This window comes from Ictalurus furcatus, chromosome 28, assembly GCF_023375685.1.
Source record: "Ictalurus furcatus strain D&B chromosome 28, Billie_1.0, whole genome shotgun sequence".
In the NCBI taxonomy this organism is placed as follows: Eukaryota; Metazoa; Chordata; class Actinopteri; order Siluriformes; family Ictaluridae; genus Ictalurus; species Ictalurus furcatus.
This window is the reverse complement of record NC_071282.1, coordinates 10293577-10320577: the sequence shown is the minus strand read 5'-3', so window position 1 is coordinate 10320577 and position 27001 is coordinate 10293577. Positions and strand designations below refer to the sequence as shown.

General features: G+C 38.0%; 3 protein-coding genes and 4 non-coding genes across 7 annotated transcripts; 6 read left to right on the top strand and 1 right to left on the bottom strand.

Annotated features, from left to right (window-relative positions):
- The first annotated feature begins 33 nt into the window (after window positions 1-33).
- On the top strand, window positions 34-4483 carry rpl7a (ribosomal protein L7a). The gene is made up of 8 exons (XM_053617824.1): window positions 34-54; window positions 957-1077; window positions 1278-1427; window positions 1977-2117; window positions 3375-3454; window positions 3730-3860; window positions 4069-4138; window positions 4317-4483. Exons 1-8 carry the CDS (start codon window positions 52-54, stop codon window positions 4419-4421), a joined length of 801 nt encoding a protein of 266 aa, XP_053473799.1. The 5' UTR covers window positions 34-51; the 3' UTR covers window positions 4422-4483.
- LOC128603952 (small nucleolar RNA SNORD24) lies at window positions 1133-1202 on the top strand. The gene has a single exon (XR_008385113.1). It is a non-coding gene; the product is annotated as a small nucleolar RNA SNORD24 (small nucleolar RNA).
- LOC128603954 (small nucleolar RNA SNORD24) lies at window positions 1545-1613 on the top strand. Its single transcript, XR_008385114.1, has one exon. It is a non-coding gene; the product is annotated as a small nucleolar RNA SNORD24 (small nucleolar RNA).
- Window positions 3521-3597, top strand: LOC128603966 (small nucleolar RNA SNORD36). Its single transcript, XR_008385126.1, has one exon. It is a non-coding gene; the product is annotated as a small nucleolar RNA SNORD36 (small nucleolar RNA).
- LOC128603951 (small nucleolar RNA SNORD36) lies at window positions 3911-3982 on the top strand. The gene has a single exon (XR_008385112.1). It is a non-coding gene; the product is annotated as a small nucleolar RNA SNORD36 (small nucleolar RNA).
- On the bottom strand, window positions 4329-16848 carry LOC128603416 (surfeit locus protein 1). The gene is made up of 9 exons (XM_053617822.1): window positions 16656-16848; window positions 13648-13717; window positions 11206-11333; window positions 10793-10875; window positions 10504-10695; window positions 10280-10352; window positions 9867-10029; window positions 8388-8469; window positions 4329-6169 (listed from the first exon to the last, which is right to left on the bottom strand). Exons 1-9 carry the CDS (start codon window positions 16716-16718, stop codon window positions 6103-6105), a joined length of 921 nt encoding a protein of 306 aa, XP_053473797.1. The 5' UTR covers window positions 16719-16848; the 3' UTR covers window positions 4329-6102.
- A 56-nt stretch (window positions 16849-16904) lies between these two features.
- surf6 (surfeit 6) lies at window positions 16905-23155 on the top strand. The gene is made up of 5 exons (XM_053617821.1): window positions 16905-17131; window positions 17286-17393; window positions 18480-18704; window positions 18795-18874; window positions 22057-23155. The coding sequence occupies exons 2-5, from the start codon at window positions 17300-17302 to the stop codon at window positions 22765-22767; spliced, it is 1110 nt and encodes a 369-aa protein (XP_053473796.1). The 5' UTR covers window positions 16905-17131; window positions 17286-17299; the 3' UTR covers window positions 22768-23155.
- Window positions 23156-27001: the final 3846 nt, after the last annotated feature.

Below are 27001 nucleotides of genomic sequence, written 5' to 3'. Positions count from 1 at the left end.
CGCTTAAAATTACCCACAAGCCCCTTCTTCTTCCTTTTTGTCTGAACCAACATGGTGAGTGTCGAGCTGTTTGTTCACTTGGAAAACAAGCTTTTTAAAATCGTCAAACATCCGTTATATATCATCGCTCAGGTTCACAGGAATGAAGTGTATGCATTTTAGACGGTTATTGAATCATTTATCGACATGTATTACGAAGAAATAAAAGGTAATTTAATAGTTATTTAGGTCTTGGCTCAGTGAGATGGTTTCCAACTCCGCAGTGTTTTAACGCATCGGTGTGTTTTTGCAGGCGGTTTTCGGAAGATTTTCGTGTTGGGAAATTTGCTGTATTTGTTTAATTTCTCCTGTAGTTTTTGAGTTTGTTGTCAGATGTTAGCTGTGATGTAGCTTGCTAGACCAAGGACGGCCTCTCGTTTAGCCGGTTAGCTTGCTGGCTAATGAGGGAAATCACACGTTTAGTTGTTTGACTGCAGTTCCGATCCGAAACAAACTCTTTAACATGGGATAATTTCAGCTGCAGGATGAAACACTTCTTATTCAGGGTTCTCGTTGTTGTTTGGAAAGGTATGGATGTAAAGTAAAGGCCCTCGTTTACAGATTGTAACAACTGATTAATTGAGGCAACATGTTGAGAACGTATTGATCTTCAGAGTAATCCAGACCTGTCACTGTAAACATTTATTTCTGGAACAAATGCTGCTATCAGTTCCTCACATTTCAGGATGATTTATTAAACTACTCATAAAACACAGCATAACCCTGGATTTTTATTCGTCTGTAAAGGCAAAGTTAAGAAGCGTGTTGCACTGATGTGGGCTGTAGAGATGGACACATGATGGGTTGAAGTTGTTCACCTATAATAAGTCAAATATATTATTATTTTTATTATCTGAACATAATAGCAACTGTTTCTTTGATCATGGGTTTATCTGAAAGAGATTTGTGTTTTCCAGCCTAAAGGAAAGAAGGCCAAGGGGAAGAAGGTGGCACCTGCTCCTTCTGTGGCTAAGAAGCATGAGGTCAAGAAGGTTGTGAACCCCCTGTTCGAGAAAAGGCCGAAGAACTTTGGCATTGGTGGGTAACACTTCAGTCCTGTAATAAACATTTTACCTTACTTTTTCACAAGTGGTGCAGATGATGTTAAAGAATATTTGCTATCTTAACCGCAATGCAGACATCCCACCAAGATCGCTGATGCACACTGGTGTTAAGCTCTGATCTGATTTGTGTGAAAAGCGTTTATTTTCCCTCAAGTTCTTCCTTCATTCCACCAGGTCAGGACATCCAGCCCAAACGGGATCTGACCCGGTTTGTGAAATGGCCCCGGTATGTTCGGCTGCAGCGTCAGCGGGCTATCCTGTACAAGCGTCTGAAGGTCCCTCCTGCGATCAACCAGTTCAACCAGGCTCTGGACCGCCAGACCGGTATGTCACCTAACATCAAGTGGGGTTGATGGTCCTGCGGGAGGGTGGGTCCAGTTTTAGCTGTGGGGTTCTGCTTTTGTTGCATTACACTCCATTACAAATGTCTTTGAAAAGCTGTGCAAATGATGTGAAGAGAAACTGATTATTCAGTGCTGACACTTTTCCCCCACCAAGATCACTGATGCACTATGATTGATCTTTAGCAGAGGTATTTGACTAAAATTTGAACTGCCTAAAACTCCTTGCTTATAAAGGTCTGGATAAGCAACTAAACTAATGTAACTTAATGACAACAATTATCTTTAGTGATTAGGTCATATAGTCCTTTTTCCACAACAAAGGATTTGCTGCAGAAGCCATGATGGCATGTGTGTGTGTGTGTGTATGTGTATATATATATATATATATATATATATATATATATATATATATATATATATATATATATATATATATATATATAATATAAAAATTAATTTGGGGTTGTTGAACGGCATTGCCATAGATGGCTTACTTGTCTGAATGAAACTTGTCTTGTTTGTTCTCCAGCTACCCAGCTGTTCAAGTTGGCTCACAAGTACAGGCCTGAGACCAAGCAGGAGAAGAAGCGCAGGCTGCTGGCTCGTGCTGAACAGAAGGCTGCAGGGAAGGGAGATGTCCCAACTAAAAGGCCACCCGTCCTCCGTGCAGGTGAGCAGATTTCTGTCCATGTTACAACTTGCGTTTGATGACAAAAGGAGCTAGAAGTAGCAGGAGACTTGATGTACGGAATTGTGCAGAAGGAGTGAATTTCCAAAAAGCCCTTTTTATTAGAATAAATTTACTTGTTCAATATTAGTTCAGCTGATACCTTTTCAGTTGTGCTGTCTGCATGCTGCTGTCCCATCTGCTGACACACTAGGACTTGTCTCTCCTTACATTGCATGTTGTTGAGATTACTCGGGTAGGTTGTTTTTTTGTTTAACCAAAAGGCAGTTGTTGTGCTAGCAAGAAAATTATATGGCCATTTTCTGCAACAGTTTATTTTGCTTGGTTTCATCAGTTTTTCCACTTCGTATGATCCTGATTCTGCGAATCTATGAATATAAACTGATCCCAGACCTGTAATCTGCTTGGGTTTGTGATTTACTCAGCTGTGATGAGATTAACCTAATCACCCACAATAATGTTTATTATTTATCAGGGTGCTGAGAGTGCTGGAGTTGTCATTTAGTGTCTAGTTAGAAATACATGAAGATCCATCCATTTTCTATACTGCTTATGCTACTGGGTCACAGGGAACCTGGAGCCTATCCCAGGGAGCATGGGGCACAAAGTGGGGTACACCCTGGACGGGGTGCCAATCCATTGCAGGGCATGTTCACATACACTCTGGACACTTTGGACATGACTATCAGCCTACCATGCATATCTTTGGACGGGGGGGGGGGGACCAGAGTACGTGGAGGAAACCCCTGCAGCACGGGGAGAACATGCAAACTCCACACACACACAGGGCCATGGCGGGAATCAAAACCTCAACCCTAGAGGTGTGAGGCAAACGCGCTAGAGAATGTGCTCGATTCCTTGAGATCTACCTTCCTGTAGGTTTAATCTCAAACCACAATCGAACACTTGTTTTAGTTGCTCCAGAACTTCTAAAGGTGATGATTAGATGGTCAAGTGGGCACTATTATGGTTCGTGCTAAAGTTCCTAGAGTTGGTGACCCTTTTGATTGGCTGTGCCAGTGTTGGCTTTTTCCCCCTGGACTCCAAATCACTGTTGGATGTAACTGGGTTGGTACAAGGTGCTTTTGAGGTACCACAGTATGGGTTTTTGATCATATTGCAGCGCAGTAGGGAAATGCATCTGCTTCAGTTGACCGTGGACAAAGCCTACAATTTGTTTTTTCTTTTGAAAGTTTGCAGTGTTTAACGGTCTGTTGTTTCTCATTTTTCTTCACCCAGGTGTGAACACAGTCACATCACTTGTAGAGAGCAAAAAGGCCCAGCTGGTTGTGATCGCACATGATGTCGACCCAATCGAGGTCAGTGTTCTTTCTATCTGTGAGACATCAGAATTAACGATTAGCTGTAAAATCCTGTTGTGGTTGCTGCAATGATGTTTTGAATTTCTTCACCTGAATGCACCATGAAGATCAAAATAACGAGCTTTTTAACCCTGAGCGACAACCACAGCAGTTCCATTCATGCGTGTTGCATATTGTTAAACTATTTGAGTTAATGTGCACTTGGTGGTTTGGGTAGTATCTAGTTTCGTTTATTATGAACAGTGTACAGACTCTTTGCTTGTCTTGTTTAGCTGGTGTTGTTCCTGCCTGCTCTGTGCCGTAAGATGGGTGTCCCATACTGCATCGTTAAAGGAAAAGCCAGACTGGGCCGACTTGTGCACAGGAAGACCTGCACCTCTGTCTGCTTCACACAGACCAACCCGTAAGTAACAGATTTTTTCCCCCTTCACATGTATGCATACTCAGCCTCTTTGGCAATGATGTCTGAATTTCTTCACCTGAACAACCATGTGGTTTCAAATGAGCTTTTTAACCCTGAGCAAAAGAGGTGTTTTTTTTTTTTTTTTGCTTTAATGTGCCGATGCATTTCACTAAAGGATTTATGATTAACGAGTGTCCCAACCTTGTAGTGAGGACAGAGCGGCTCTTGCCAAGCTAGTGGAGGCCATCAAGACCAACTACAATGACAGATATGAGGAGGTCAGTGCAGTGCTTTTTAGTGGCTTTAGTTATTTTTGGATTATTGCTTTTAAAACTGTCATACTCTGCTATAAGGCATGGTGGTGATCATGATTTTACGTCTCTAGAACTGTGCTGGAGATACAAGGTTAATATAAATATGCAGATGCTCTAATGTATTCTTTTTGTTCTCTCTCAGATCCGTCGTCACTGGGGAGGTAACATCATGGGCCCCAAGTCGACTGCTCGTATTGCCAAACTTGAAAAGGCAAAGGCCAAGGAGCTGGCTACCAAACTTGGCTAAACTCCTAGCACATGTGTGTTTATTAGTAAAACAATAAACAAAAAAACCCCAAAGAAAACAAATGTTATGGCTCTTTATTTAGTGACCTAAAACTGTCATCTGGCAAAAGCAAAGTAGATGCACTCTATTAGTGGGTGTAACAGCTGGACAATTTCGATCAATGTTTAAAAGGCAATGAATGAAATTAATCAAGGCACCAATCATAGCTTAGCCTGACTATAAATCATAAAAAGGATAAACCACTGGTGTGTTTATAAAGTAACTTTAAAAAAAAAAAAGGGGCGGATGTGCAAAATTTAATTGGCTAGTAAAGTGATTTGCCTGTAACTCACTTATAAAATGATCATTCTCTTAACTTTCAGATTAATAGTGGACGTACCCCAGATTCTGAACAAAGTATGTTAATCTATTGTTGCAGATTCAGTGGTATCAAACATTGAATCATTGCCTTATGAACTGAAATTGTATTGTGTTGAAGCCTGAGGTTTACACCTCTAGTACAGTCTCAAAGATGGTTAGTATCCATAATGCCACAGATCAATTGTGCCTTTGTTTCATTTATATTTAAATTATAATTTACCATAGTCCTTAACTCCTGCATTAGGACATTCTGCCTTAAATTTAATTTCCCTGATATACATATTAACATGAGAAGAGTAGAATTCATACTTGTGGAATCACTTCTGTAACATGAACAGCCTTTGGCCACAAAACATGGACAACAGGTTTTTGGTTGTTTTTTTTAACACAAAGAAAAGGTGAAGAATCTCAACAAAACCTCACATTTACTTGGTACCACAAAGAAGTGTTCTTGAACAGTGTTTCTAACCCTGGTCATAGAGTACTGCTGCCCTGCATAGTATTGTCTTTGTTAGATAAATATTCTGTCTATCTGACAAAGAAACCCACTTGGGAACAACCCTGAGGATAGAATTTAAGATCTGTAAAGCTCAGTTATTGACTGGATTTTTATCAATAAACATGCATTTATGGCATTTTGTCATTTGTCACTACTCGAGAAAGTTCCAACTTTCTCCAACAAGCTTGATGGGGAATATTGTTTTTGATTAGTGAAGTCCATGCCTCAAAGAATTCAAACCGTCATAAAAGCCCGAGGAGGAGCAACGAAGTACCAATTGTGATTTTTTTGATGATAACATAATCTTTTTCCTTACGATTGAGTGATTCCAAAATTGTTTCTCTACTTGATCTGAAAAAAAATATGCCATTAATTAAAACCATTTCATTTAATTTGTTTGAGGTAGGTTTCACAAAGCCAGAACGTTCAGCTATTGAACATTTTTTGTCTCTTCTGTGATTTGTTTATTTGCTACGAAGTTAAAAAGCAGGGTGAACATCCTCTACGTGTGGTGATTCTATAATTTGTGCCAGGGATTGTAAGATGAAGACATTTTGAATTTGGTGTGTTAGAGCAGGAGAAATGGATGACGAGCAGGGCAGGGTTATTGCAGTACTAAGAACTACTATTTCAGAAGTACTCTGAATACACAACTGTGAACTCCAAAAGGTGTTGGAACTGTGTTGTACAGAATAAACAAACAAAAAAAGGATGGTTACAGTCAGGTGCTTTAACTTTTGGTTCATTCAGATACTTCACCAACAATACAAAAAATACATTTCGATGTCTTTACACCATGGTTTACCAAGATTGGTTAGTTAGTTATAAGCTAAGGCGTTTGATGAATTTTGCATACCACATGTAGGAAGTAACAGCACATAGTCCATACCTAGAAGGAAAAAAACTCCCATCAGATTGAAATCTCATCTCCAAGTGATGTTTTACTTCCTATACTGATTCATGCTCAGTTGTAGACCACATTTATTAATTATTCTTAAACTGCTTTTATTGTGGTGAGGCGTTACTTTTTTCAGTGTGATGCACCATGTAAGACTATAATATGAGATCATAGCTGCTTTTTGGAGTTGAAATAAAGCAAAATGTAGAATATTAAGGGTTTTCTTCAATTTATTCATTTTTTAAAAAATCCTTGACTATTCAAGACTTAAGACGGCCTCAGTAAAGCATGACCAAGCAAGACAGATCTAGGTCATTGCCATGAGTTGCTGGGGAGGGTTATCTCTTGTAATAACACAAAATATACAGTATCTCACAAAAGTGAGTACACCCCTCACATTTTTGTAAATATTTGATTTTATCTTTTCATGTGACAACACTGAATAAATGGCACTTTGCTACAATGTAAAGTAGTGAGTGTACAGCTTGTGTAACAGTGTAAATTTGCTGTCCCCTCAAAATAACTCAACACATAGCCATTAATGTCTAAACCGCTGGCAAAAAAAGTGAGTACACCCCTAAGTGAAAATGTCCAAATTGGGCCCAATTAGCCATCTTCCCTCCCCGGTGTCATGTGACTTGTTAGTGTTACAAGGTCTCAGGTGTGAATGGGGAGCAGGTGTGTTAAATTTGGTGTTATCGCTCTCACACTCCCTCATACTGGTCACTGGAAGTTCAACATGGAATCTCATGACAAAGAACTCTCTGAGGATCTGAAAAAAAGAATTGTTGCTCTACATAAAGATGGCCTAGGCTATAAGAAGATTGCCAAGACCCTGACACTGAGCTGCAGCACGGTGGCCAAGACCATACAGCGTTTAACAGGACAGGTTCCACTCAGAACAGGCCTCGCCATGGTCGACCAAAGAAGTTGAGTGCACGTGCTCAGCGTCATATCCAGAGGTTGTCTTTGGGAAATAGACGTATGAGTGCTGCCAGCATTGCTGCAGAGGTGAAGGGTGGCGGGTCAGCCTGTCAGTGCTCAGACCATACGCCGCACACTGCATCAAATTGGTCTACATGGCTGTCATCCCAGAAGGAAGCCTCTTCTAAAGATGATGCAGAAGAAAGTGTGCAAACAGTTTGCTGAAGACAAGCAGACTAAGGACATGGATTACTGGAACCATGTCCTGTGGTCTGATGAGACCAAGATAAACTTATTTGGTTCAGATGGTGTCAAGCATGTGTGGCGGCAACCAGGTGAGGAGTACAAAGACAAGTGTGTCTTGCCTACAGTCAAGCATGGTAGTGTGAGTGTCATGGTCTGGGGCTGCATGAGTGCTGCCGGCACTGGGGAGCTACAGTTCATTGAGGGAACCATGAATGCCAACATATACTGTGACATACTGAAGCAGAGCATGATCCCCTCCCTTCGGAGACTGGGCCGCAGGGCAGTATTCCAGCATAATAACGACCCCAAACACACCTCCAAGACGACCACTGCCTTGCTAAAGAAGCTGAGAGTGAAGGTGATGGACTAAACCCTATTGAGCATCTATGGGGCATCCTCAAATGGAAGGTGGAGGAGCACAAGGTCTCTAACATCGACCAGCTCCGTGATGTCATCATGGAGGAGTGGAAGAGGACTCCAGTGGCAACCAGTGAAGCTCTGGTGAACTCCATGCCCAAGAGGGTTAAGGCAGTGCTGGAAAATAATGGTGGCCACACAAAATATTGACACTTTGGGCCCAATTTGGACATTTTCACTTAGGGGTGTACTCACTTTTGTTGACAGCGGTTTAGACATTAATGGCTGTGTGTTGAGTTATTTTGAGGGGACAGCAAATTTACACTGTTACACAAGTTGTACACTCACTACTTTACATTGTAACAAAGTGTCATTTCTTCAGTTTTGTCACATGAAAAGATATAATCAAATACTTACAAAAATGTGAGGGGTGTACTCACTTTTGTGAGATACTGTACATTATAACCTTGGGTACATAGGCATGTGTTTTTAATTACAGACAGGCATTTATGGAAAGTTCTGTAATTCAAACTGAAATAATTACATCTTGGGTGTATGTAGGAAGCTCTAATAAAGGATGTTTTTCCAGGTCTTTGTGCCTGCCCGCATCTCATTTCCAAAGCTTTAAAAACCAGAGGAAAAGCAGAATCTTACAAATACGTGATGGAAGTTGCTGACTCACCATGTAATGATGTACTGCATGTGTTCGTTGCGCAGTGTTACTCTTGTCTGGCCTCCTACCGGTCCTCCTGGTATTGTACTCTCTGTATGGGAAGTTAGGATTTACATTTGGTTCCAACATCAGTTACTTTATTCATTATCCAGCAGATTTGTGCAAAGGTAATTGAATATTCATTTAACCATTCCATGTGTGACTATTAAGAAATGAAAACACTGTCAGTATATTCCTGCATCACAGGAAGTCAGATTAAATATGATGGAAATTAAGGGGGGGGGGGGAAGTGACTAGCTATATTTTGAGATCTGTGGTGTGCAGATTATTAAATATCCAACATAAACATTTGAACTAATAGTAATAATAAAAGCAGGGTGCTTGAAGCAGCATGCTGCCTGCACTTTCTCAAGTAAGTGATAAAACTACATTTTTGTCAAAAAAGTTTAAGCTATAGGGCAACAATTCACTGAAACACTAGCTTTTTTTTTTTTACCAACAAAACTTAGGATGCATATTCCTAATAATGAATATCATTAATAATGACTCATTTGGCTGATTGTTCAAAGCTGAAAAGAAGCTCTCTGGAAATCCAGGGATTAACCCTCTTACCCCGTTTGGCCGAAAAACCGGCTTGCCCGTCTTTGATCTATTCCCGTAAGGATGACATACCGGCTTGGTCGTCTATGCCAAATCCCCGTAAGGCCGATATAGAGGATTTACAGTGTAAACGTTATCCCCGTAAGGCCGGTGTATTGGCATTACTCTGCTATGATTCCTTACTTATTTAATTATTATTTTTTGACCCAGAAGGTTGATGACGTCACAACGTGATTACGTTATTATGCCGGCATTACGACGAAGCTGATCCAAGCGTGAATATTGGTGTAATAGTAGAAGTGAACTAAAAATGCCAAAGCGAAAAGCTAATCGTGTTCCAGCTAAAGTTACACCTACAGTGAACACAGGTACATTTAAAACACTGCAGGGGTCTGGAGTCATAACGGGACCATCTCTGTGCATTCGTGAAAACACTACCTGCTGGTCTGATTATCACCAGAAACTTGACTTTAGGCGCTAAAATGCATTTATTTATTTATTATTTACTTGAATTTATTCAAAGGCATTGACCACGCTGATGCTCGTATGGTACTTCTAAATGAGTAGAAGGATTTTAGCGAGCATTTTTTCGTAATTTCTCTAGTTAAGAATTGTGCTCTAAGTTTAGTAAAAACACTGAACTGCTTCATTTTCAAAGTAATATTACACAAATACATTATTATAAGTTGTTTCAAGGCCTAAAAATGTTAAAATTAAAATGTTGATTTTGGCCCAGGAACTCAGGGTTGGCGTGCTGTTTCTCTGGGGAATACAGGGTTATGGGACATAATACTGTGGGAACTTAGGGGTAAGAGGGTTAAAACCTCTTGGTTACTTGTGCAGAACCAGTGTATGAGTGGATTAGTACGATTAAAAAGGAACTCTGACCCAACACGGCATCGATGAAGATCTCCTCGGCATCAGTTGCTTTCGCCATGGCCTCCAAATCACGATAGTGCCACCGATTCGCCTCAACGTTGTTCTGAGGGACAAACGGTTTGCGCTGCTCTGTCAAACGCACCACACCCACCAGGTCCACTTCATCTGCCACCTTCAAATGAAACAGCAAAACAAGGTCTATATATATGCACCTTCAGTAAAATCTCACCTTGCATATGAGCACTTCTTCAGATTAACACTTCTCTTTGCAGTTTACACGACATAGACAGTAACCAGAGCTCAGGTTACATATGAGCTGTATACAAATGTTTTGGCTATGATCTGACAACCGCTAACACCTTGTTAATCAAGCCCTGAGTGAGTGAACACAATTAATAAAGTAAAAAAAAAAGTTTATTTACCTGCCCCTTTATCCTTGTTTCTGGTCTAATTTTATTTTTGGGTACATAACCTCGGTTCACCAAGATGGTAATCCTGAGGGATCGAGAATGGTGACATAACTAAAAATACTTCAGATTTCTCAAAGTTGTTCCTTAGCAAAGGAGTCTAATGAATCATTTTTTTTTAGTAAGAATGTACAGTATATGAAATAGAGAAGTTAGGTGTAGTGTGTGTTGATACACACCCTAGATCAGTACAGTGGAATGGCGTGATAACGTTAGCTCCACTTTCTGCACTGGATGACAGTCTGCCTGCCTCTCGAGCTTCTCTCTCAGGATCCACTAGCGAACGTGGCAGGATGTACAACTCCCGAGAGTGATCAAACCGGCCACGGACCTTCACACGCCGGTACTCCAGATCCTTCAACTCTCCAGGACTGCAGCATATAAAATTTCACATACAAATTATATTAATAAGGCAACTGACTTTCCTAGCAGTTTTTATGGTGTAGGACAGAAATTGCCCAAACTCACTCTGTGGGCAGCGGGATTGGATCTGCTGTCGTCAATATATGAAGGTCTTTGATCAGCTTCAGCTTCCACTGCCTCCGCTTTACCTTTAAATGTATAAATGCTATTACCACAAACTATTCAATCACAACCATTCACTCATCCTCAGTAACCTGAAGTCCAGCTCGATCCTAGTCAGATTGCACTGGGTCAAGAGTGTTGTGCGGGAATACACACCAGATGGGACTCCAGTCAGTCACAGGGCACCATTCACACACTCATTCACACCTAGAGGCAATTTAGAGAAGCCAATCCACTTATCAGAATGCTTAGAGAGGTAGGAGGAAACCGGAGAACCTAGAGGGAACCCACATGAAACGCACCAACCTATTCATGATCGAGAAGATTTATTAGGGTGAACACAATGAAGGAAGTACCTGCCATGTTCCAAGGCCAAATGTGGTGATAGGGATCAACAGCAGAAACCATTTCAGTATGGAATCCTCACTCTTTTCTTCCTGGACAACAGTGGATTTGAACTGTTGACGCTTGACTGCAAATTTAACTGTAAAACAGATTGAAAGCTGAACTCATGAAGAGCAAATATTTCCTTTTATTACTGGGAACTTACAGAAATAACTATGGATGTTACGATACATCGTGATGCACAAATGTGATGCTGTGCATCATAGAAATGTGTGATATCAGCATTCTATTAAATATGCATTTAATGGAATTGCACTGTTTGAACACCAGAGGTCAAATTATACATTATACATTTAAAAAAGAGCTCTTTAGTATCTTTCAAACAACACCATCCCTGTGCCTCTATGATCAACGGAGCCTGAGAAAGCTGGCATTTTAGTCGATTTTGGAGCTCTATTTCTGTGTGTGTGTGTGTGTGTGTGTGTGTGTGTGTATATATATATATATATATATATATATATATATATATATATATATATATATATATATATATATATATACACACATACATATACATATTACAGGTAAACACGTGGAAATACTTGCGTCCTATTAGCTGACAAGTCTCAATTCAGCCAAACTCTAGCTCACACAGTCAGTCAATGTGAGAGGAAAATGGATATAAAGGGCTGAAACTGAAACACTGAAACACTAACATCCTCTCAGGCTGAGGAAAACAAGGTGTGTAAATGTTTATTTGAGTTTCAGTTTACGTGAACATGATATGAGCAGAGCATAAGAACAGCTAACGTACTTTGCATGGCACTGTAGCAGCTAAACCCATACAATGATAGGTTAGTTGTGTCAGCTAACGGAAATGTTTTTTCACTGACAGATTTAGTTTCCGTTAAGTTATATATATATATATAAGTTGCAATTCAATACTGCATTACTTGCATGACTAAAATGATTATTGTTTACTGGATCATATGAATGTCATGATTCATCAAAAACCTACATTTGGTGTGTCTGAGATTTGATTCTCAAGGATGCGCACAGCTCACAAAATAGTTTATTGATAATTTACTAAAGGGACCATTTTAATACTGTGAACGTGCGCCATTGCCCCTGTAGTTCTCTCAAAACTTCAATAGTCCTGAGAGAACATAATGGCTTTGATTTAGAAAATCCCAATTCCCTATGGTTTTTCTTTGTCTTTTTCATTTTGTCTTAAATGTATGCAAGGTTTGCAGTTTCTGAAATACTCAAATCTATGTTGTCCTGCTGCCTGATCCTGTCCTCCCAGATCCTGGCACACTTCTGTGGTCCCTCTCACAGACCTGACTTGCCTGATTTCTAAACCTTAGCAAGTAAAAATCTTGAATATAGTCCAATTCATCTAGTATTTCCTATTATAAGACTGCAAGAAATACAAAATTATTTAACCTATTTCTAGACAGTGTTTCTAATTTCAAGCTTGAAATGATCTTGTTCTATTATCTATAGATAATTCAGTAAAGTTTAAGCATTTTTTTTTCTAGAAAGAAGCAAAAATCTACCTGCCAATGGAATAAGAAGCTTTAAATCTTGAACTGAATACAAATGTCTAAAAATCGGTTTAATACTTTTTTAGTTGGTTTAGTTAATTTCATAATAGGAAATACTGGATCAATCTTTTTTGCAAAGATTTTTTCCCCCATTTTGTGCAGTGTTAAAGATTTGCAATTATTCCCAAAAACAGTTTATACGCAAACATCGCCCTCATCTCAGCTGGATACTGTAAACTTGTATCTAAAAACTAATGCTGTAATCATAAAGCCTGTCCTGTGCTCTTTCCAGGACATTTATTCACAATATGCTCATACTGAACATCCTTTCAACACACTTAGTACTGTTTGACTTTATAGTTTACAGTTGTACATTTACATTTATTAATTTAGCAGACGCTTTTATCCAAAGCGACTTACAAATGAGGAAATAGCGATATATCAAGCCGAGAACAATACAAGTAGTGCTACCATACAAGATTTATAATTGTAGAAGAGTAATGATTTATAATGTTACTCTCTGATGTCACACAGAAGAAGACAGGCTGCCTTTCGATTCTGGTTCCTTTTAAAGTCTCAGGGACTTTGTCCTTGCCACTGTCGCCTCTGATTTGCTCATTGTGGATGTAAATCTACGTTCGGATTTCTGAAAAGCTGATTTGTGACAATGTCTATTGTTAAAAGCACTCTTCAAATAAAATGTAATTGGACTGGATATTGTGCCGCCTTAGTGAACAGACCATTTACTGTCACACACAAACTTTTAGACCTGGACCTACAGTGTTACAAAAACACTTCTTATGCCTCTCTAAACAGATAGTAACAGTAAGACAACCTGAAGAAGAAGAAAAAAAAAAACAATCACAAGGCAAAGAACAGGACCATTGTCCAGATAGCTATTCTTACCATGCTCATGTTTAAGGAGATCCTGTCGTGACCTGTGGAAAAGATTCCTTGTGGGAGTGAGTGTTTGAGCCTAGAAAAACAAAAATATGGACTGTGAAGAAATGTAAACAAATTTTAAAAAAATTACAATAGATTTTATAAAACGGATGCAATGGACATTCCATAGGCTAAATATAAAATAAAAAACCCCCACCTTTTTCATAGTTTTATTTTCAGGCAACATTTGTACAATGTCAAGGTACAATGCCCAACAATTATGTGGAAATATAGATTCTATGACAAAAAGCGATACATATAAAAACAAACAAGCAAAGATACACTATCGTACGGGTTTTAAATTAACTTGAAGCTTAAGCTGAGCAATTGCATTTATAAAATTTCTTATCTTGTTGAAAGTGTTGATGTGGATATAGCTAATATTATACAACCAAATGTATTGATTGAAGTATTAATCAGGTCTAAACAAAGGCTTGGCAAAGAGAAATACACACACACACACACACACACACACACACACACACACACACATACATATCATATATGTATATGTATACAAAGTGCCCTCCACTAATATTGGCACCCTTGGTAAATATGACCAAAGAAGGCTGTGAAAATTTTTTGTCTTTATTGTTTAACCTTTTGGTCTTTTGTTAATAAAATTCACAAAAATACTCTGCTCTCATGGATACCAAACAATTTCAAACAAAACACAGGTTTATCAAAAAAAAATCTTTGTTAAATATAGGTGTGCAACAATTATTGGCACCCTTTTAGTCAATACTTTGTGCTACCTCCCTTTGCCAAGATAACAGCTCTGAGTCTTCTCCTATAATGCCTGATGAGGTTGGAGAATACATGGCAAGGGATCTGAGACCATTCCTTATAGAATCTCTCCAGATCCTTCAAACGCTGGTGGACTCTCCTCTTCAGTTCAGCCTACAGGTTTTCTATGGGTTTCAAGTCAGGGGACTGGGATGGCCATGGCAGGACCTTGATTTTGTGGTCAGTAAACCATTTCTGTGTTGATTTTGATGTATGTTTTGGATCATTGTCCTGCTGGAAGATCCAACCATGGCCCATTTTAAGCTTTCTGGCAGAGACAGTCAGGTTTTCATTTCATATCTGTTGATATTTGATTTTGAGTCCATGATGCCTTGTATCCTAACAAAATGTCCAGGTCCTCTGGCAGAAAAACAGCCCCAAAACATTAAAGAGCCACCACCATATTTAACCGTGGACATGAGGTACTTTTCCAAATGGCTACCTCTCTGTGTGCACCAAACCACCTCTGGTGTTTATTGACAAAAAGCTCTATTTTGGTTTTGGCTGTGGTTGTTTTGTTGGGGTTGTTGGGCGTGGTGTTATAATGTGTAAAATACAAATTTCCAATAAAAATTCTATGATCAAAAAAAAAAAAGCTGTATATTGGTTTCATCTGACCATAGAACCCGATCCCATTTGAAGTTCCAGTAGTGTCTGGCAAACTGAAGACGCTCGAGTTTGTTTTTGGATGAGAGTAGAGGTTTTATTCTTGAAACCCTTCCAAACAACTTGTGGTGATGTAGGTGAATTCGGATTGTAGTCTTGGAGACTTTCTGACTCCAAGACACAACTAACTTCCGCTATTCTCCAGCTGTGATCCTTGGAGATTTTTCAGCCACTCGAACCATCCTCCTCACAGTGCGTCGAGACAATATAGACACATGTTCTCTTCCAGGTTGATTCATAACATTTCCAGTTGACTGGAACTTAATTATTATCTTAATTATTGCCCTGATGGTGGAAACAGGCATTTTCAATGCTTTTGCTATATTCTTATAGCCACTTCCTATTTTGTGAAGCTCAACAACCTTTTGCTGCACATCACAGCTATCGATGTGTCTGGGTTTCTTTGGGAGGATGCCAAAAACGTCCAGTAGCACTTGCTCTCAAATCAAGCACAAGTAGGCAGGTGCTACCTCATGCATAATTGTGCACGCATTTGTTAATAATTTTGAGACTAATTTCATCCCATATTATTTGCCCTCAACCGGGAAGCAGCATATAGTTCTGGTTAGTACAATACCGAAATTGTGCCATTTAAGACAATACTACTCTTACAAAATTCATGCACTAGATGGCAGAGTGTATACTACATAGAATAAATGTATAGTGTACAGTATAAGTGTATAGTGTACAGTATAAGTGTGTAGTGTATAAGTGTATAGTATACAGTGTATTGTATAAGTGTATAGTGTACAGTACAAGTGTATAGCATACAGTATAATTGTTTAGTGTATAAGTGTATAGTGCATAGAATAAGTGTACAGTATAAATGTACAGTGTACAGTATAAATGTATAGTGTACAGTATAAATGTACAGTGTATAGTATAAGTGTATAGTGTACAGTATAATTGTTTAGTGTATAAGTGTATGGTATAAGTGTATAATGCATAGAATAAGTGTATAGTATACAGTATAAGTGTATAGTGCATAGAATAAATGTATAGTGAACAGTATAAGTGTATAGTGTACAGTATAAATGTACAGTGTATAATATAAGTGTATAGTATAATTGTTTAGTGTATAAGTGTATAGTATAAGTGTATAGTGCATAGAATAAGTGAGTAAGTATAGTACATATATAAGTGTATAGTGTACAGTATAAATGTACAGTGTATAGTATAAGTGTATAGTGTACAGTATAAGTGTATAGTGCACAGTATAAATGTATAATGTACAGTGTACAGTATAAGTGTATCGTGTACAGTATAAATGTATAATGTACAGTGTATAGTATAAGTGTATAGTGCATAGAATAAGTGTATAGTGTATAGTATAAGTGTATAGTATGTCATTTGGGACACAACTTATGGCTCCACTTTAAGTAAAAACAGAACACAGGGGTTAAAGGTTCCTACAGGAAAAGTTTGAATGATTAATAGCCGCCCAAAGTTTTCATAGCTAGAGTATGTTTATCAAAATATTGACAGTTGCTCAGTGTCATAACTAATGAAAAGAGACTTACATTATTCCGAATGATCCTGCGGCTGTAATTGCACAGCGTCAGCATAAATTTGAAACTGCTCATGATTACACACCAGATATTTTAACGTGAAATCTTCAACGGGTTCTTATGGATCTTTTTAAACTTAATTTAATAAGCAGTAGGTCAACAAACACCCATATTAGCCTCTAAAGCGTGTGTGTTAAAGGGACTGTTTTCAGTGTAACTATTTCCGGGACGTCAGGAAATTTGCGCATGCGCGCTGTAAACACACGTGTCTGAGCTGAAAGTTACTGCAGAGGCACGTTGTTTTATTTTATATTATGTTTTGCATCCCATAATGTTTATGGTTTGCTCTAAGTTTCAGAATTTGCTACGATTTAAATGTTTGATCTAAAGGGATAAGTAATGTAACCACAGACTGCTCACTCATCCAATACGGAACATATAGAAGTACATTTACAGTTACTGGAGGATCTTTCTAAACTTCAAAGCAGGTAAGTAACAATACATTTAATTTTAAGATCATTTTATTGTTGCATTTTCGGTAAATAACAATGTTTGTGAATATCAGATGCATGTCGGCTTGTATCTCTAAAGTAAGGCCAAACGTACATTGTGTTATTGTGTTACGTGTAATTTTATTTACAGTTCAGTCTCCAAAGATGTCCAGCCTCGTTGCCAAATATGAATACCTGGAGAAGTTTACCCGCAAAAGATGGCATTCTGAGGATCAGAAGCCCAAGAAGAGAGGCTATGGTATGGAATCACTTAATGCTTAAATGTTTACATACAACCCCAGTTCCAAAGAAGTTGGGACGCTGTGTAACATGTAAATAAAAACAGAATGCAATGATTTGCAAATCTCATAAACCCATATGTTATTCAGAATAGAACAAAGAAAACATATCAAGTGTTTAAACTGAGTAAATGTACCATTTTAAGAAAAAAAAGAAAAGGTCATTTTGAATTTGATGGCCGCAACACGTCTTTAAAAAGTTGGGACAGGGCAACAAAAGGCTGGAGAAGTAAGTGTTACTGAAAAGAAACAGCTGGAGGTTCATTGGCAACAGGTCAGTAACACAATTGGGTTTAAAGAGTATTTTAGAGAGGCAGAGTCTTTCAGTAGTAAAGATGGGCAGAGGTTCACCAATCTGTGAAAATCTGCGTCTACAATTTATGGAACAATTTCAGAATAATGTTCAACCTAATATCAAAAGTAACAGTCAGTATGTGGTGGCTTCCAGCTGCTTTAAGTACTACAGCGCATCTCATCCTCATGGACTGCACCAGATTTGTCAGTTCTTGCTGTGAGGTGTTACTCCACTCTTCCACCAAGGCATTTGCAAGTTCTCAATCACGTCTGAGGGGACGAGACATGGTTACATGTAATTTTCCACTACAAGGACGATCAGCTGTCCTTCCTGTCTCTCTGTAGTACTGTCTTAGGCATCTTACATTACAGACATTGCAGTTTATTGCTCTGGCCACATCTGCAGTCCTCATGCCTCCCTGCAGCAGGCCTATGGCATGTTAACACAGGTGAGCAGGAACCATAGGCATCTTTCTTCTGGTGTTTTTCAGAGTCAGTAGAAAAGTCTCTGTAGTGTCCTAAGTTATTGTAACTGTGACCTTAATTGCCAACCACCTGTAAACTGTTAGTGTCTTAAGGACTGTTCCACAGGTGCATCTGCAATAATTGTTTATGGTTCATTGAACAAGTATGAAAAACATTGTTTAAACCCTTTCCAATAAAGATCTGAATTTGGAGAGTACAGACAGTACTATTGGCTAGGAATGAACACTGTATAGGTCCCCAGGAAAATTACAATTTTTATTTTTCAGTTCCATTTCAAGGCAGAAGTGACTGTGAAGCTGGTCCACACAAGAAGAAGCAAAAGAACAACTGGGAGCCTGGAAAAGGACGTAATATGAACACAAATTACAGGAAGCCAACTCCAACAAGTATTCATAAACCAGCACAGAAGCAAAGCGGTACAGCTGTACAGAATGCTGTCCAGGTCAAAGTTCAGCGTGGGAAACGAGTAAAGATGCAACAGAAGACTGAAGGTAAACCACAAGCGCAAATCTGAATGAATCAGAAAAATTCCTGGTAAATTATGTGCTTTCGTATATTTATTAACATGTTTCACTTCGAAGGTACAAAGTCAGAGGAGTTTAATGCGGTGGATATTTTAAAGAAAAGACTTCATGAGAAGATTGAGGCGTCTCGCGCACAGGTATGTAAACCAGGAGGAAGTCTCAAACTGGAAAACCATTGTTTTACAATTAAGGAATGAAAATTAAAGGAACAATCCTCCATAAACGACTTGCATATTAATCTTTATAATTAACATGATCTTGAATGGTGCACAAGTAGAATAGTGTATAATGAAAAAAGCTGTTATCCCTTATGTTTAACAGCTGCAGCAAAACTGTTATCCCTCTCACAGGAATAATACAGCCCCAACCAACAAATTAGTACCAAAAATACTAAGCACATAACAAATATTTCAATGGAATATGTTTTAGGGTGAAGGTTTCCTTTAAGCTTTGACATTCTGGAATTATTATATACAGTCCCCTCCAAAAGTATTTCAACGGTAAGGCCAATTTCTGGAGTTTTGCTATACACAAGACGTTTGTGTTTGAAATCAACAGGTGAATATGAGACGATAGATCAGAATCGCAGCTTTCATTTCCTGGTATTTAGATCTAGATGGATTAAACAGCTTAGAAACTGGCACCTTTTATTTGAACTCACCCATTTGTCAAATGATCAAAAATATTTGAATATCTGTCTTACAGGTGTACCCTGTTAGATTGTTTAAACAATTAATAGCTCTCAATGTCTACCCTTGGTTTGAGCGCTGAGTGGAAGGTTTTAGACTGGTCACTAGACCTTAACCAAATTGAGCAGCATTTTACCCCCCAACCCCCAGTTTGGTGATGTCAGTGGGTCAATGGCTGGCTTGATGCAGTCATTGCAAGCAAGGAATATGCATCCAAATAGTATTGGTTACTTTAAGACTATCTGTTCCAATACTTTCACTCACCTAAAAGTTGGGTGGTCAGCCACCACAGATGCCATGTTCTAAGTTGTTTAACACATCATAGATATAAATATCAGGAAATGAAAGCTGAAATTCTGATCTATCGTGTCATATGTCTTTTGATCTCAAACCCAAATGTATTCATTGTAGAAAAAAACAAAACAATTGCCTTGCTGGTGTGTATGTATGTGTGTGTGTGTGTGTGTGTGTGTGTGTGTGTGTGTGTATGTATGTATGTATGTATGTATGTATGTATGTGTATATATATATATATATAATCTGAGTGTATGTTAGCCGGTAAATACTGGTTTTTGACCGTAATAAATTTAAAATGTCCGATAAAATAAAAAATTGTCAGACTCGATGTCCGGTAAAAATATTAACACGAAGCAGACATTAGACAAGGTACGTTCGCAATTGCACACCTAAGTAAGGTATCTGTCAGTGCTAAATGAGTCTTTTCACATTTCTCTCCATTATTACTTTTGCTTTTTAGCGGACCGATTCAACAACACACACACAAACACGTCTCTGTACTGGTCGGCTCTGAAAGCAGAAACAGACCCACACAAGGAAATTCAGGCTAACAGCTGACGCTCGACCACGCCACCGCTGCAACAATCGCATATATTATGCATAGTCCAAAACATGGTACTAAATGTTAAGAAACACCAAAATGAGATGACCGGATTTTTTCCAGTTTGTCCGGTAAACTTAATCGTTCCCAGACATGTTGGCCGGCACCAAAATGTCTTAGCGGAAATTGTGAGAGACATTTTATTTTTATTTTTTGTATATATATTTCTTCTGTTTTTGTGTACATCTCCTACTAAATAGTTTTAGATCTTCAAACGAAATACAACATAAAACAAAGGCAACCTGAGTAAACACACGATACACTTACACTGGTCACCAATGTGAAAAACTAATTAAAGTCTGGTTGTGCCACCATTAGCAGCAATAACTGCACCCAAACGCTTCCGATAACTGGTGATCAGTCTTTCACTTACTTCTAGGACTAGGATTTACTCCTATGCTTTGGATCATTTGTCTTGCTGCATAATCCAGTTGCGCTTGACTTTCAACTTATGGACTGAAGACCAGACATCCTCCTTTAGGATTTTCTGGTAGGGAGCAGAATTCATGTTTCCCAGGTTGCCCAGGCCCTCAAGCAACAAAGCATCCACACACCATCACACTTCCACCACCATGCTTGACCATAGGTATGATGTTCTTTTTGTGGAATTCTGCATTTGGTTTACGCCAGATGTAACGGGAACCCTGCCTTTCAGACTGTTCCACTTTCGCCTCATCAGTCTACAGAACATTCTCCCAAAAGGTTTGAGGATCACAAGGTGTGTTTTGGGAAAATTCAGATGAGTCTTAATGTTCTTCTGGGTTAGCAGTGGTTTTCACCTCGCCACTTTTCCATGCATACCATTTTTGCCCAGTGTCTATCTGATAGTGGAGTCATGAACAGTGACCTTTATTGATGCAAGAGAGGTCTGTAGGTCCTTTTGATGTTGTCCTTGACTCTTTTGTGACTTCCTGGATGAGTAGCTACTGTGCTCTTGGAGGAATTTTGGAAGGTTGGCCACTTCTGAGAAGGTTCACTACTGTGCAGAGTTTTTTCCCTTTGGAGATAACGGCTCTCACTGTGGTTCTTTGGAGTCCCAGAGCCTTTGAAATACTAACTTTGTAACCCTTCCCAGACTGATGTATTTCAATCACCTTCATCCTCATCATTTCTGGAATTTCTTTCAACTTTGGCATAGTGTGTTACTGCATAAGACCTTTTAACCAACTTCATGTTGCCCCAATATCTTGTTTATTTATCTTGTTTATTTATCTGTTTATTTATATTATTTATCTTGTTTATTCTTCTTGTTTAATTAATGTACATGTTGGCACAGAACAAAAAAAGGAGTGGCTCTTAATTTCATTGTACATGTGTATAGTGACAATAAAAGGCATTCATTCATTGTTGAAAAAGTTCTATTTAAGTGTTGATGTGATTGAACAGGGTTTGCAGTAATCAGGTCTGGTTGTGTCTAGTCCAGCTGAACCCCATTATGAATGCAGCTTCATATACATAGGGAATTAATAACTACAGGGGCAAATTGCATTTTCAAACAGTCCCTATTGGTATTGGATAACTTTTTTGCTTCAATTAATTATCATGTTTTTGTTTGTTTTTTGCTTGAATATCTGAAATAATTTCACAGCACAGTATGTATGTATGTGTATATATATGTATATGTATGTGTGTATGTATGTATATGTAGTGTATGTATGTATAATTAGTGTGTCTTAAGCCTTGAATCATTTTTTTTATTTATTTATTTATTTATTTATTTATTTTTACATAGGGCACTCCAAAAGATCCCTCCTCAGAGGAAGTGCAGAAACGTCGAGCAAAACGAAAACAGGAGAGGGAGCGAAAGAAGAGGAAACGGAAAGAATTCCGCATGAAGAAGTTAGCGGAGAGTGCTTCCATAGAGGTCAAAGTAGAAAATGAAACAGAACCGGCACCCGTGCCTCAGAGTGATTCTACAGGAAGCAAACCTGCCAAAATGGACACAAACACCATCGTCTTCAACAAGGTAGAAGTAGGGGAGGAGTATGTGGACAAAGCAACACAGTTAAAGGAGAAGAAGAAAAGGAAGGCAAAAAGAGGGCTCACTCCCCTCACAGGCAGGAACGTCAAACAGCTTTTGTCCCGAGTGGAAGCTAGGAAGGCCCGTCTTGAGGAGCTGAGAGAAAAGGATGAAAAGAAAGCCAAGAAGGAAGAAGAGAAAATGCGGTGGACTAACGTCCTCTACAAGGCCGAGGGCTTGAAGATCAAAGACAATGAAGACCTTCTGCGTGCTTCCTTGAAGAGGAAGGAGAAAATGAAGACACAGAGGAAGAAGAAATGGGCTGAAAGGAGTCAGCAAGTGCTGGAGAAGATGCAGCAGAGGCAAGATAAAAGACGCAAAAATATACAGAAATTCAAGCAGAACAAGATGGAGAAGCGTAAACAGAGAATCAGGAAGAAAGGCAGGGTGCTGCCTGAGGATCTAAAGAAGGCTGCTGTGTAAGGAGAGGTAAATAAATGAACTAAGAGAAATGATTGCGTTTAGGTGAAATGTAAGAAAAAGACGAACTCTAAACTGGGTTTCCAATTTGTGAAGTTATGCCCTGATTCAATGTAAATATGAATGTTGGCTACGTTAAGCCAAACTCTTATTTGTAATAGTGGTATCGATACCTCACTGAATAACTTGATCATTATCTGTTAAGTAGGAAAAATACAAAAATATGAAAATATATGGTGTTTTGGAAATAATGATGGAATTGATTGTATGCATTTGTCTTACCACCTATCTTTCTGTCATTAAATTTTCTGTTTGTGAGAGAGAGTTGGTCCATCAGCTTTTTCTATAGCTTTGTAGTTCAATAAATACTGTTTTGTTGTTTACTTTTCAATGTTTGTCTTTTGGTGTGAATCTACTGTGATTCGAAATGTGGTATAATTTTGGAATCAATTTCACTATGAAGGCACTTTACGAGGCACAAAACATGACTTAAAATGTATGGGGCAATCAGCTCATACTGCAGAAAAGTTGGTGCATTGGTTTATGGGTGACATTTTCCTCTCTATTTTGATGGCCTTGCCTTGATTAATTATAACAGCAGATTCATTAATGTTGTACCGTAATAAAGGGATGTCGGGCCTAGTAGGAGGTCAGTAGGAGTGTTAAAATCAATTATATAATATTAGCTTGACAATTACACTATACAGGCAGTGCCTTATACCAAGTCTCATCAATAGCATAATAAAAATAATGTTGTGTAAACCATTACACACTTAAAGGAATGATTTCTAATGGACTGTTTCAAGTCTATAATGCTCCACTGGTTCATGCTGTGTTTCTAGGTTTAACTTTGTGTCATTTGTACATTGATTGGCTAATGTGTGCTTTGTGTTTCTCCTCCAAAGGCATTTTGAGTTTAAAAAGGATTAAGTACAGGTATATATATATATATATATATATATATATATATATATATATATATATATATATATATATATATATATCTATCTGCATATCGTCGAAAAGTTCACTTTTCCCCTGTAATTGAATTCAAAAAGTGGAACTTGGATATATTCTAGCTTCATTACACATAATGTGAAATATTTCAAGCCTTTTTTGTTTTAATCTTGATGATTATGGCCTACAGCTCATGGAAATCAAGCATCCAGTATATAAAAATATTAGAATAAAGAATATATAATACAGAAAATTCGCAGTGTCGCATTTATAGTGTCGAGCCGCTCCTGAACCAGAGACAATGTCAGAAGTGTATTATTCATTGTAAATGCAGAGAAAATGCATGGCACCTTTTATCACTTTAGACTGTAAATATATGTAACATTTCGTTCTTATTTCTGAGTAACTTGTACATATTTTGTAGATTTTGTTGTGAAGGAACAGTTGACCTAAAAACAAAATCATCGAGCAATAAAAAATTGTTGTTTATAATCTTGTTACACATTCACCTCATTAAGTGCAGTTATATCTCGCTTTAAGTTTGTTTCTGTCTTGATACGGTTGAATTTTAAAATTAATATTTAATATTAGAAAGCTATTATATAAACTTAAGTCTAACTTCAAATAGAATGGCATTGGACTTGCATACAATAACGACAAAGCTGTAAGAAACTGAATTAAAAGCACTATAAAGAGTGTCAATATTTAGTTTTAAATCGGTGTTTTTCACTAGTGTCGCTACTTCCTGTCATCATTTATCACCGAGCACCTCGGCGCGATTGGGGATTTCCGCATACTTGCCATCACGTCCGGATTTCACCTAAATCCCGCCCATTTGTGAAACCCCGCCTACTTGTAGCATAAGCACTTGGCGGTAAGTACCTCCCACTTGAAGGTCTCCGGGCTGCAGTGATACATACTTGAGACAAACGGTCACAATAAGCTCCTCCTCCCTTGCACAAGGAGTTGTGGGTAATATATAATATGTCAATTGGGAGCCAGGGTGACTCTTGGAATCAGGATTAAATGTTTTAGATTTTAACACTATTAATAATATATTTAAAATTAACTGGATCAAGCACTGTCTTTATGAGAACAATTTCCCATGGTTCTTTAATCCCATCTTTAAAAAAAAAAAGTGGTGGTCTTAATTTTTTACTCACCTGTGATTTTAAATGCACCAAACTCCCAATTAAGTTGTCTAACTTTCACAAACAAGCTTTGGATGCGTAGAAATTAGTCTACAAAGACAATTTTCTCCCGACTCCTGTGTTATTTGGAATAATCAATATATATTATTCAAAAACAAGACTGAAGACTGATTTTCTGAAGCAGTTGGTTTAACAAAGGTATAATTTTGCCTACAGGTTTAATAAATCATTCAGGTAACCTATATAATTACACTGAATTTGTTAATAATTTTGGGATAAATGTATCCTCAAAAGAATATTTACAACTCATTGTATTTCCCCAAAAATACTTCACCTTGTTAAAAATGATAAGATGTATAATCCTATAATTGGTTCTCCACCAGATCTCACTGCCTTTCAATCAGGGATAAAAAAAATGAATAACCTTTATATTAGAAAAACCTTAAGCAAAGAAAAAAAGCATTTCACTTAAAGCACTGATGGAGAGGAAACAGGATTATCTTTCCTTTTCTTTTCAAAATCTAAATAAACATGTAATTCCTAATAAAGTCAAAGAAACTTTAAAATAATAAATAGATATTATCCATGTAATGATTTTATTAGTAAGTTTAAAGAAGGGTTTTCACCATTATGCTGTTTTTGTAAGAAGACTCAGAAACAATCTTACATTTATTTTCAGTTGTTATTATACCAAACTAACCCTGTCCAGGGTGTACCCCACCTTGCGCCCAATGCTCCCTGGGATAGGCTCCAGGTTCCCCCGCAACCCTGAAGAAGGAGTAAGCGGTAGAAGATGGATGGATGGATGGATTATACCAAACTATTCTGGTCCCAAATTTCTTTGTTTCTTTTTGAATTGTTATCAAGTTTGTCACTATAACTGATATAATGGTTTTGTTTATGGAGTGTGATACTGGTTTATTGAAAATGAGCAATATAATTAAAATTCTTTCTTTATTTGGGAAATATCATATACATAAAGCAAAGTATATGTTAACTGTACCAAATGGTAGACTATTTTCCACTGACGTAAAGATTTTCTACGATTCTCTAATGTCAATACAGAACAATCATAAAGCTGTTAAGACATCTCGGCTGTTGAAAAGGATAATTGATGTATTAGATCAGAGGTTCTAAACCTTTTGCAACTAAAGACCCCCCAAGCCTTCCCTATCATGTGGCACGCCCCCCCCCCCCCCCATAGTGGAGGAGACCAGGTATAATGGTTACCTGTTCTAAAATCTATCTATCTATCTATCTATCTATCTATCTATATAATATGTTTTTGATAGATAGATAGTTTTTTTGCTTTTGTGTTTTTGTACTTTTTTAATAATAATTTCATAACTTGTGATTTTTTTAAATAACTTTTATAAAACTATATAACGGACAGGTATGGAACATGAATGATCAAAAATGTTTCTGAACACTATAACTACTTTGAACAAGAGAACTAGGTTGTAATAACGAGGACTATTTTGCATCTAAAAACATTCGCATACGAATGATGTAAATTGGGACAAAGGGCGTGTCTCGTTATCCAGGACATTGTTAAATCTCCGGCTCTCAGACCACTGAACAGACTCACTGAACAGAGCAGATGCGGTGAGAGGTGTGAGTGCAGCGGGAGAGCAAGACCTCGCACTTGCAGGACAGTACTGGGGCTATTTGGAAAGTCACTAAGGTTTTTCCAAAAAGTCGCCAGGCGTTTTTATTTATTTATTTAAACAAAGCCGCTAAAGGGGTCTGAAAAGTCGCTAAGTTGGCATCACTGGTCTGCACTGACAGCTAGATAAAAGGCAGCTAAGCTCCGCCTCTCCACAGCAAAAAGAAAATACAGGGAGAGGGAACGTGGGGTTTTTCATTTATGCACATCCTATTTGAAAAGCAATCAAATACACAGAGGACCCAAATAATGCCTTGTCTGTGAATTCTAAAAAAAATTTTGTGCCCGCATAGGGCTGGTTGAGAACCACTGATGTATGATTGATTTTTAATGAGATGCAGAATTTTGATTTTGCTATTTTATAAATTCAAGTATTTTTGTATGACTTTGTATTCCTTACTGTTATTTCATTAATAAATAAATTTAAAAAAGTAATAATAAAAGCTAAAAATGACAGACTCCG